Source organism: Littorina saxatilis, linkage group LG9 (assembly GCF_037325665.1).
Source record: "Littorina saxatilis isolate snail1 linkage group LG9, US_GU_Lsax_2.0, whole genome shotgun sequence".
Classification (NCBI taxonomy): domain Eukaryota; kingdom Metazoa; phylum Mollusca; class Gastropoda; order Littorinimorpha; family Littorinidae; genus Littorina; species Littorina saxatilis.
Genome location: NC_090253.1, coordinates 21,799,085 through 21,811,478, shown reverse-complemented (window position 1 = coordinate 21,811,478; position 12,394 = coordinate 21,799,085). Strand labels below are relative to the sequence as shown.

At 41.9% G+C, this 12,394-nt stretch overlaps 1 protein-coding gene across 1 annotated transcript in view; it reads right to left on the bottom strand.

Moving 5' to 3' along the window:
- Nucleotides 1-113: 113 nt before the first annotated feature.
- The window catches only part of LOC138975585 (E3 ubiquitin-protein ligase TRIM56-like), a 64,353-nt gene continuing 52,072 nt past the window's right edge, over nucleotides 114-12,394 (bottom strand). Inside the window, exons 2-4 of the mRNA XM_070348310.1 lie at nucleotides 11,030-12,394; nucleotides 8,820-8,931; nucleotides 114-5,013 (exon numbers count right to left, since the gene is read on the bottom strand). The exon at nucleotides 11,030-12,394 is cut by the window's right edge and continues 321 nt beyond it. Of these exons, the coding sequence (XP_070204411.1) occupies nucleotides 8,850-8,931; nucleotides 11,030-12,394 (1,447 nt within the window). The 3' untranslated portion in view covers nucleotides 114-5,013; nucleotides 8,820-8,849. The remainder of the gene's footprint in view (nucleotides 5,014-8,819; nucleotides 8,932-11,029) is intronic.

Below are 12,394 nucleotides of genomic sequence, written 5' to 3'. Positions count from 1 at the left end.
TTTGGAACTTGAATGTTGACCCAACCAAAATGTCACACACACACACACACACACACACACACATGCATACACACACACACACACGCACACACACATGCATACACACACACAAGATAGCCTTCTGCTTTACTAAACTCCGTTTGAAATACACCATCAGATCCTGTTCTCAAAACACCAATTGGAAAAGACATTTTCCCTTCTTTCAATATTGACAATTGAAGTTAATTTGTATTTATATTTGTCTTGACAAGAGGACAATAACAATACCTCAAAAAGGTGAAAAAGAAATGAATGAAAAAGAAATCGTGCTGACTGGAAAAAAAAGTAAGGGCAAGGATCATCAGAAGTTCGGACATCTTCGAAAAAAAAGTCATGTTTGTAGATGGACTCGCTCTTCAAAAAAATCTGCCTCGTCCGTCATTTAAACACAATTCTTCTTCTTCTTCTTCTTGCGTTCGCCGTAAACACAATTCTTAAATAGGGGAGTTTCATAACGGAAAGCACAAATTTAGCAACATAGTTTTATTCACTTGATGCCAAAAGACTTGTCCTCTCTTCAACAATGTCAGAATTCAGTAATATGTATTTATTGCACAAAAGCCGACCAATAAAACGAACTGCTGTATAAGCACTCACAAACATGATATTACTATTGCACTTAGTCTAATTCTTTCTTTCCTTCCTTTCTTTATTTGGTGTTTAACGTCATTTTCAACCACGAAGGTTATATCGCGATGGGGGAAGATGGGATAGAGCCACTTAATGTCCATTGTTTCTTGTTCACAAAAGCACTAATCAAAAATTTGCTCCAGGGGCTTGCAACGTAGTACAATATATTACCTTACTGGGAGAATGCAAGTTTCCAGTACAAAGGACTTAACATTTCTTACATACTGCTTGACTAAAATCTTTACAAAAATTGATTATATTCTATACAAGAAACACTTAACAAGGGTAAAAGGAGAAACAGAATCCGTTAGTCGCCTCTTACGACATGCTGGGGAGCATCGGGTAAATTCTTTCTCGTCCCAACCAATATGGGACTCCCCCCTAACCCGCGGGGGGAACTTAGTCTAATTAAAAAACGAAAAGAAACATAAAGCTGATATCAGCAAGTCCAAATCAAACAAGTAAGCTTCAAGAGAACTAACAGTAACAAAAGAAGTAGAACAAAAATCCAGGCATATAAGTGAAAGCTTGTGATGATACTAAAACAAGTCCATTTAGCACCAGTTGACCATCACGATTTAAACCATCGCTGCTATGCACGGTAAGGCAGTAGAGAAAACGTAAGTATTCCTGCAGTTAATCTTTAAGAATTTATATCAGAAGATGTTAATGTTTGGCAATTTGATAATCGTTGCGTACATTAAAAGTAAATGTATTCCCTCATAGCAAACAATTTAATTTAAACGACCTGTTTACAGTGTGTGTTTTTTTTCTTGTACGGACTGTAAGATATTTCATATAAGGAGAGTAAAAACAATTACACATGATTACAGGATATTTTGATAATTGGTTAAACTGTGTAGACATTTATAATTCATGTCAAAAGTAGCTCTTAATTTGTGAGCGACCGTTGCATAGTCCATAGAAAGATAAACACATTGTATGTACATTAGAATGTACAGTATTGATAAGATTTGAAATAGGAAACTTCTTCAGATTATAACAGATGTACACCTTCAAATGAAGAAAGTCGTGACCAAAAAAAGGAAGTATATGTACGTGTACATCTAATATTCAAGCATTTCTTCTCATTTTCATGTCTTTTGCCTGTCAGCTACACTGATATGCCAGTCACAAACAAAGCACACATTAGCGATTGGCTACCGCAGTTTCGTTATCATAAACCTTCAACCAGCATCTCAGTATGGAATATACTCAAGGTGAAATACACGTACCATTACCTAGGATACACACAAAAAAGCAAACAAACGTAAAACGATCTACTTCTAAAGTACTAAAAAGTGTTCAAACCCGAAAGCCATCTTCACAAAAGAAACGAATATTGTTTTCTTGGGGATGGACATCGACTGGATAAAAACAAGCACTTGTGCAATTTCTGGTCCAAAATCGTCAAAAAATTCTTTCTTGAAGAAAGACGTTTCTTGGGTTATGATAGTAGTTTTCGCTGGACACACATCTTCCATCCCATGTGCCGTCCTTCACAAAAGCAAGTTCCCGAGGATACCAGCCCCAACAATTCGCAAGCATGTCCAAACTGAAGAACATCAGCAATGACAGAATGCTACGTTCCATCTTTAAAAAAAAATACAATAATAATAATTTCCTAAAAATCAAAGGATGTCGTATATTTTTATGACGTCCAGGGTTTTCATGTCACCTCCAACATGAGTTCCATCATTTTAAAGGTAGGCTTATGTCCAGACTGAAGAATACCTGGGCAAGGCACGGCAAAGACGTTATAAGAACCGAGAAACAGAAGGCGAAGCAGACGAAAGTAACATCGTCGACAGCCACGATCTTATCACAATAAATTTCCCTTCTGTTTCACAATACATTTTTGACAAGCGACTGTCCTGTGTGCATGGCGACTGAAAGGTATTCAGCCACAACTAGTAAGAGTAAACATACACTGTATTAACAAACCTACATACATATTCCTCTGCGCACTGGCGTTGAAAGCGTCAGCTTACTTGGCAAGCTCGCATTGATTGTAAAAAATGGAGAGAAAAAAAATAAGCATTCATAATTAACATTTCAAGTCCTTACTTACAGTACACACACGAATGCAGATAAGCAACACAGGCAAATTACACTTTACAGCTGACATTTTTTAACAAAACAATTTCGTATGTCTCCTTTACTAAGTAAGCAAAAGGGGCGAATCACGGCTGGATTCTTCGACAAAACAGTTACCTATGTTTCTTTCACCAGGAAAGCAAAACAGGCGAATCACAGCTGGACTTTTCGACAAAACAATTTCGTATGTTTCCTTTACTTTACTAGGTAAGCGAAGTCACAGGTGGACTTTTGACTTCTCAATTTTCATGTTTTTGACACTCCCAATGACAAAATGTCGTATCCTTTAAACATTTTTGATTAAAAAAAGGCAATGAGGGAAAAACGATTCCAAAATCTAAATATATGCGTACTATAAGTTGCGATGAATGTCTATTTACAAAGAAACGAAATCACAATCTTGCATAATGTAACATGGTACAAAATGACGCAACGGACGGAAATAACGACAGAGGGAGGCACTCGACACTCATTGGTCCAGAGGCGAAACGTCACATCCGGTTTACTATTTCCCGCCGCACACATGATTTCAAACCAAGGGGTAGCATCACTGGCAAAGGATCCTCCCGCATATCTACATCACAGCCAAATCCCAGGAGTCGGTGGTTCCAATCTCATCACTAGAGGTAAAATGCATCACACACCTATATACACACATCAAAGAACCCAGCAAACCAGTCGATATGTTTTACAGTACAACTGACACTAGTCACATGCTTTTCTTTTCCACTGCACTTCACAAAAAAAGGCAAAGTACTAACCCGTAGCACACTAGCGAAGACACGGGTTCGTATTCAAAGATTTAACCAAGATAACACCACCAAAAGTTGGTACTCTCTTACCGCGGATTAAAATGTGTAGCCACCGTTCGAAGATTCTGTTTAATTTAGTTTCTACACATTGATCTAAACCATTTGCTTCTGCTGTGAACTAAAACAGTTTTAAACAAAAGACGGGTTGCTGCTCTTCTTTGACTAGCAGATGGGTATTCTACGGAGAAAGTCTTTCTTACGCATACGGTACGTACAGGTAAATTCAGTGTGTACGCTGTGAGGGTTAAAACATATTGACTACTATACACAGACACACGTCTACGTTAAACATATTGTTCACAAATAATTGCATGCTCTTTATTTCAGCAGTTAATTAATGCTGCCCGGTAGTTTAGTTCTGCCCTAAATGTCCCACTTTAAGAGAATGAACCCTCGGGGTCTTGCAATTCTTCATCCGAATGTTGGATGTTTTGCACTGTCCTAATTGCAATTGATACTGCAAAGAAAGAAAGAAAAACGAACAAATGTTTGTTGTTGATTTGTTTTCCTGCCTCTTAAATCTGAGTCATAAAATCGCATGGAATGTCCAGAAAAGAACCATAATGACGACATCCATAGTCGAGACCACTTATCTCCCTTATTCAGTCCTTTCAAAATTTGAGTGGAATGTTCTGCGCAACATCCCAGTGAATTTTTGACACATTTAAAAGTAACGTTTAAAAAAAAAATAAAAAAAATAAAAAAAATAGTCACACTTCTGGTTTTCCCGTGGTAAAAAGATCGAAAAGTTTCCTTTCCAATGATGCAGAATACCTCCCAGCTAACAAGCTTTATGAAGCTTTATAAGTGCACAATATCTGCTATTTACAGCTGGTACTAAATTAAGCCTAAGCCTGCCGCTTGTCGCACATATCGATTTTTTTAACTAAATTTCCAGCGGAACATATTTTTTTTAAATACATTGATACATTCAGCTGCTTTAAAAATATATTATTTAATGTTTGAACAATGCCAAAGACAGCCAACAAAAGCAGCATTATATTAACCAATAACTTAAACACTACTATAATCTTTTTCAAAACAGTAAAATAAACGTTTGACTAAGTGCACAACACTTGAAATAGTAAAAGAGGTAAATGACAGTAAAGGAACTAAGAGGAAATACACAAACAAAACTCTAGCAGTTAGACATCGTTATGTCCTTAAGAAAATTAGGATTTGTATTTAAACGTCACATGCCATTTCATTAATCGTGACATTTCGATTCCATGACTGTGCACAATTTTTTTTCATTTCCGTTAATCATGTTGTCAAAATGCACGCTTTAGGTTATCTCTACTTTGTTAAAACTGAGGTGTTGTTCAGCTTTAAGTTTTGCTTCTCGGCAAGCATCATCCGGGTGAGTGGTGACGTCATTTCACGAGCCTCGCCGACAACACAGGTGGGTTACTGGTGCCTTGAGGAGTACGAGAAACTGAAACAAGAAGAGAAACTATAGAGGGTGAAAGCGACTACTGAGACAGAAAGGGTTAACCCTTGTGCCATGATGTGGGAACAGATGAAGTGTGCCTCTTGATGTCAAACAAACCACTTTTATCCTATTTTTGCTTAATAATAATAATTTGAGACAAATTGTATTAGTTGTAAATATCGTGTTGTGTTTTGATTGAACTTGTAAAGCGCTTCGAGCTGTGGAGAAGTGCTATATAAATGTCCATTATTATTTTTGCTTACATGCGTTCTTCTTCCTTTCTCTTATAGTTGAGTTTAAAGTCTAAAGTTCGCATTTGACGTGTTTTTTCTCTCGCAAAAGACAAGTGATGGCTAAATTGCTGAAACTGAAGAAACAAGATAAGGAAACTGCCATCCGTTGATAGTAAAGCCCCTGTACTTTTACAATTATTGAAAATGTCATACTGAATGTGACTTCCTTAGTCCCTTTTAGCAGTTATACAACAGTTAAGAAATTGGTAAAGCTTGAATTGACAACTTTTTTTCACTTCCGTTTTGAATAGGTGTTTTGACTTTTCTAATAACGTGCCGAGAAATTTGTGTTTGTAGATTTTTTACACAAATGTATTAAAACGGGCACACGTTTCACAATGAGGTCATGCGGGTGTTCTCTATGTCATGTAGCACGTGCAATGCATAATACCAATGATTACGTCATTAGGTGACACGTCACATCAAAATGGGTAATCTACAGGATGAGAAATGCAACACACAGAATGTGAGATGGTGAGACAGTTGTAAACACGACAACCAATACAAAAGTATTACGCAGTGAAAGATTTTAACCATCATTGCACACAACACAGAGCTCTACAGATGTGATGGGCTAGAGACTGATAACATTTAAGATGATTATTCCCTTTTGGACAAAAATGTTACAAATAATGTTGTTCCCCGCGGACCGTTGCAACAGTTGATTGAAATGTATTGGTCGAAACAGAAATAGGTAAAATAAAAACGTGACTGATCGTCAAAAGAAATCTTGCGAAGCAACACACCATTTTATTCGTACTTCGACCGACATTCTATTGTGAGATTCAGTAGGATCTCGATTTGTACCACACTGTCAAGACAATTATTCTCTCAAATTGATGTACAAATCTAAAAGTCCATAATGTGTCTGATATGTCTGACTGTGCATTAATTTGTGCTGAGTGTTCCTTGCCCTCCCCCCCCTCCCCCCCCCCCCCCTCCCCCCCCCTATTGATTCAAGACGAAGGAGTGAGGCGAACATTACTTAACCCAGGGCCAGTATTCCCGTAAGAGAATATTGTCCTTTCATACCTGTAAATAATTTCCACAATGCACAGTTAAATAAACCTAGAAGTTAAAATTCAAATATATGAAATATCGATTTCTGACTAAAAATAAACATTCACCATGTGTTCAGTTTTCCAGCAAAATCAGTTCTGATATCAGGATTGGATTTCACTGATCAGCAACATTTGACTCGAAACGTTCTCTCTTTAAAAAAAAGTTATAAACAACAAGTTTCAAAATGGATATTGTGCAGGAGCAGCGTGTGATTCATGCTAATGATCCCATAGTTCTCTCGTCCTTCAAATGAAAACTGATTAGAAAATGTGTGACAAGAAGAATGGTAAAAACCACCTGTTTCGTTACATCATGTCAGCAGACGACAAAACTAAACAAAAGATGAAGAAAGACAAAACCAACCAAGTGATTGCTAATTACACGCAAAAAAAGACACCCAAAACACGTCAATGTTCGTCATTGGTCTTAAGGCCTGGTCGTTTCAAGCAATGGAGCAAAAAGCAAACTCATCAATCATCAAAACCAAATAATGAATGAAGCATGTGATATGTTTCAAACACTCGACTACCGTCACTGTACAGAGAAAGATGTACGTTACATTTCGTCCATGCCACTGCAATACACTTCTGAAAGAGACGAGACCAAGAGAAGATAATCATCATGTGCTTTAAAGCACCGCACAACACTGCAAAAGGATCAAACAAAATTAAAACAAATGACAACACAGTCCACTCCATCTGCATTCCAGAAAACACGATCGCAGAATCCAGTGAACAATAGCTAAAATTGAACTACGGAGTTTAATATAAACTATAATTTAATCCTTTCGAAAAATGTTCCGGTTTTCATTCAGTGTCTTCGTTTTCGAAATCTCTCCTCAAAGACGACGATGCAGTCATTATTATCAGTTATTATTGATAACTGTGTTGCCAAAACAAAAAAAAAGTCTATTTACGGTAACATAGGCCCCAACAAATAGGGTCGGTAGGTCGGGATATTTTTTTTCTCCCAAAAAACATATTTTTAAGTTATTTTGCCAAAAAACAAAGACTTGGGTTTTTTTTGGGTTTTTTTGGTTTTTTTCCCCAAATGCCAAAAAAAAGTCTATGGTCGCGCGAAAAAATAGGGCAGGTCGGGATACTGTAAACAGACTATTTTTTTTGGTGGACTAACCCCGTTTATGTTTTATTTCCTTGAGGGACCATCATAATAATCATACATCGATCGCCATCCTCTTCTTGAGGACGCTAAGACGTTGTAATTCATTATCAACGCAAATTATCTGTCTCTCGCACATGAGGTCAATTTTCATCGTTTATCTTTCATCACAACCTCATGAAGCCGAACGCTTTGGCCGAGTAATAAGCGTGTGTATAAAGTTGCACAAGTCGAAATAAGATGAACGCACTCTGCGAAAAGGACTCACAACGGCCACAAATTGGATCAAAAGGAATCAACAATTATTGAACCATTTTCTAAAGGGCAATAAATCAATGTAATGTAACAAGTTTTATTTTGGAGGTAATTTGATTTCCACCAACGCAAAATAAAACCTACGAAAAACACCCGTTAGTTTCAAAAGGGCGGCAGAGAACTTGGGAGAAACACTCACACTGAAATGCACAGCAATTACGAAATAGGTCTGTGGGGAAAAAGTGACAGAAGGGCATCGCTGGATTAAGTGGCACTCATTTGTTTTAATGAATTGGGTGTCAAGATACTGGCCTTATGTTACACAGTCTGTCAAAAGAGAGTATAGTACGGTAGAACTGTCAAGATTAACCGGAGGATGAGCGAGAGAGAGAGAGAGAGAGAGAGAGAGAGAGAGAGAGAGAGAGAGAGAGAGAGAGAGAGAGAGGGGGGGGGAGGGGGGATAAGGGGTTGCAACAGAGATCTGTGACGATCAAGAGTTTAGAAGGGACGATAAACAAAACTGCAATACTGACACTCCTCTGTTATTCAAGATTAAGGAAACCCAGTATAGGGGTAACAAATACAGTGTACATTCTTGGGACAACCCCCAACTCAGTGTTGCGCATAAAATGTACCAGACCTAGCATTCTTGGGACATTCCACAATAATTCAGTGTTTAAGCATAAACTGTTCCAGTATTTTGGGGACATTCCAGAATTCAGGCAATCGAAAAGGATCCTTGGAACGCCAATCAAATCTAAAGAATTAGGTCACCGCCATGATTTGGACAATGCAATCTGGACAGGTTAGTAGAAGGCCTTTACGAACGAGGTGGACAGTTGAGAAGGACTCGTGGAACACCCATCAAGGTCAAAGAGTTAGGTCAACGCCACGATCTGTACATTGGAGCCAGGACAGGCTGAGTAGTGCATAACCTCTTGTTAGTTCAAGGCCTTCAGGCGAACAACGAAAGGGAGGGGGGGGTGGGGTATGCGAGTACGATGGGGAAGGAGTGGGGACCTAGGGTTGGGAGAAAAAAGCTCGTTGGAGGACTTGGAAGACCATCCTCAAAATACTCACGAAGGATGACCATCAAAATCAAAGCTGCTATCAGAAGTTTAATTGGAGTTCTGTTCTCATTCGTCTACTGAAGCACGGCGGAAGAAATATCTCCGGGGAAGTGCTACGCTCTCTACAACAAAAGATAAGAAAACACAAAAACAGGATCATGGGAACGTTTTAGGAAGTTGGTCAGTGCGGGGTTTTCAACCGTCACAAAGTTGCAGAATGTAACGATAGTTTCCTTTTTAAGCGCCGTCGCGTGCATTTTGTGTTCTCGTAAATGCCGAGAGAAGAGTTACACATTATGGTGAACAGAGAGAAGAAAGGACTACAAGAAGGAACAAGCAAAGTGGCTTGCACCAAATAAAATGTCAGAAAAATGTCCAGATAAAATAAAAGTAGAAAAGAAAAGGGAAATTTAGAACGGATCTATGCAAAGAAAGAGAGATAGGGAAACCGCTGCGACACAACTATCAACACTGAGGTAGGCCCTACTGATGAGATTCTTGCAGTCTTGCTCTGTGTCGTTGAACAGCACTAGAGGGTACAAGACCAAAGATGCCAAATTCCCGGATCTGGAAGGAAAAGAGACTACAGATCTTCGCTGGGGTGTAGTTCTCGTATGATGTATGCCACTCAGTCCTGTCAATACGCTTGGTCTTGGTTTATACCAGAAAGCGAGTAAGAGAGGCAAACAAAAGGAAAGTCCCTTACCAAGAATCTAGAAGGAGATAAATAACTTCACAACTCATAATCTTTTCCATCGTACACTGCCTGTAGGCCTATCTATGTTTCTGCCCTATAGTTTGTGTGTCCTAGAAGTATGCGATGGGAACTGCTCGATTGTGTCGGGACAGGAACTGGCAAGAAGGAACGATGTAATGTGGAAACTGGGGTATGGAACGGAGAGCTTTTTTTTTCTTTTGTCCTGTCATTTAATGATTCGTCGTTGTACGCCCAGGCTGTGGAAACTTTGCCCAATGCCCTTACGTATAACTAATGGCTTAAATGCGGGGGGGGGGGGGGGGGGGAGAGTCAATTAGGAGGTATGCCTTCTGTGAAATCGTCTCTTGAAGAAGGGGATTCAGCGGTGACAGGTTCCTCTAAACACCACGCTTTAGTGGTTCACCTCAGGCGCCCACACTTACAAAATTAGACGTTAGAAAGAGATAGAGAAACGTGGGGTTCTACTCAGGCGAAGAGGTGTACGCCCTGCAAATCCTTCTCGGTGAGAATAGAGAAGAAGGCACATATTTACATACAGTGGTTATCTCCCATTTCGTAACAAGTCTGAAGGTAGCCTACGGCTCGGGATTCTGCTAGTCGCGACTGAAACCTTGTCGATGCGCTGGAAGGAGACGTTACTTCTGCTTTACTGAAGTCGTGATCGCCTTGAATACACAAAACCAGTAACACGGGCAGTATCTAATATTCCCACTAGTTTATGCCGTACTGGTTGGCCCTATTACTGTAATGTTGGACAGAGTAGTAATGGAGGGTAGATCAAGGCTGAGTAAGGACATGAGGTACGGTCCCTATGAAAAGTACAAGAAGGCACTTGGTTTATTCGTTCTCCCAGTGGTCCTTAGTTCCCTTTAGGATACAAAACCAATATCCGCTATATATCCCCTTAAGATTATTTAGTACCGTTTATGCAAAATAGCAGGCAGACTAGACAAGGGAAGGTGGCGTGAAGTAGTCTAGGGAGTACGCTCCCCACGAAACTTTCTGACTGAACGTCAGAGCGGCTCTCTCCTATTATCCCTATACACGACATTCTGTCCATCTGATCATAGAAGGGAGTGGGGCTAGTTAGGCAAGGGGTTATGTGCACTCCACGAAATGTTCTTGACGAAGCGTCCAGAAGAAGAAGAGACTTCAACATCACTAACTCCCCTTCACGCATGGTTCAGTACCCATACCCTCTGGGATTCTGCCGATATGTTAGAAATAGGGGAAAGTGTGGTCAATTAGGCGAACGGGGTCGCTTTTTACGAAACCTTCTCGGTATACTGTCCATGAAAAAGAAGAGACTTCAACGTTGCTCTAGTGGTTCTCCATATACGCGGATTCTGCCGATATGTTATAGGGGAAAGTGGGGTTAGTTAGGCGAGGGGGTACGCTCCCTACGGAACCTCCTCGAGGAGAAGGAAGGAGAAGGCACTTCAGTAGGGCTACTATAGTGGGTCTCCTCTATACTGCTGCTATAAGTCAGAACCGGCCCGTACCCATCGGGGCCCGGTACCACGGTCGCTGCGCTGTTGCTGGTGGGTTTGTAGGCGGTGGTGGGGCGTACCGACACCTCCACCGGCGCCCGCACCGGTCGTTCACGACGACGGCGAGCCCGCCTGGAGCTCGGGGAAGACGTTGGGTCTCCGTTGGTAGTGTTGTGGCTGTCGTCGGCCGTGGAGGTGACGGTGGTGTCGGTGTCTTGGGACTGACTGACCTGAAGGCTGCGGGAGCGTGTGTTGACAGCCTTCTCCTCAGTGTACAATGTGTCCGTACCTGTCGCCACCGTGTGCCTGTTACTTCTCCCCCAATACCCCCCTCTCTCTCCTCCTCCTATTCCTCCTCCTTCTTCCTCACCTTCCTCCTCGCGTTGCATAGGCAGAGTCTGGATGTAGCGGGACACCATGCGGGAGCTTTTCTGCGCGCTCATGTCCGTCTGCGTCTCCCGCGTGCGGATGTGGACGCCGTTAACCGCTCCCCCTGTGCCTGCTGGGAGCGACGTCTGAGGGCCGACAAGCCGCTTCTGTTGCTGCGAGACAGGTTTCTGCGGATTGTCCGAGTCCAGCAGCTCTCCCAGCTCCATGGCGCCGGGCGAGAAGTGGATGTGCTTGTGCACGGTCAGCGGCAGGTCCGTCAAGGTCATGGTGGCCAGACCGCTCAGCTTGTCTTGGACCTGCTTCTTGAGGAGCAGCAGCTCGATGTCCTTGCCCTTGAGGACCAGCTCCGTCAGGTTGCACGTGCTCTTCAGCGAGTCCAGGTTGTTCTGCATCTCGCCCTTGCGGTTGACGTACTCCATGACCTCCTTGCCATACAGTTCGTGCAGGTCGTCGATCAGCTGCTTCTCGCGGCTGCGGATGTCCGCGATGAACTGGATGGCCACGTCATGGACGCGTTGCTCCGCAGCCTTTATCACCGTCTCGCACTTGTTCAGCAGGTCCAGCTGCGTGTCGTAGATGTCCGTCTTGTCCTTGCAGGCGGTCAGCAGGGTCTGGATGTCCTCCTTGTACTTGGACACGGCCTCTGAGAACTGGGTCACCTCGTGGTCCTTGTGCTCGTTGAAGGTGCACAGCACGCAGATGCAGGTCTCGCACGGCTCGCAGTAGAAGCGCACGAACTCGTCCTGGTGTTCCTTGCACTCTATGTCCTTCTCGATCTCCACGTCGAAGAGGCTGTGGTCCTTGGTGACCTTGGTGACTTTGTGCTGGTCCACGCAGGCTTTGCACAGCAGCTTGTTGCAGTCCAGGCATTTGGACGTGGCCTCGCGGTGCTTGCGGTTGACCAGCTTGCAGATGTCACAGAAGGGGAACTTGGAGGGCTTCTGGCGGTTGACCACCTCCCCGAGACTGGACACGAGGAAGTTGTCT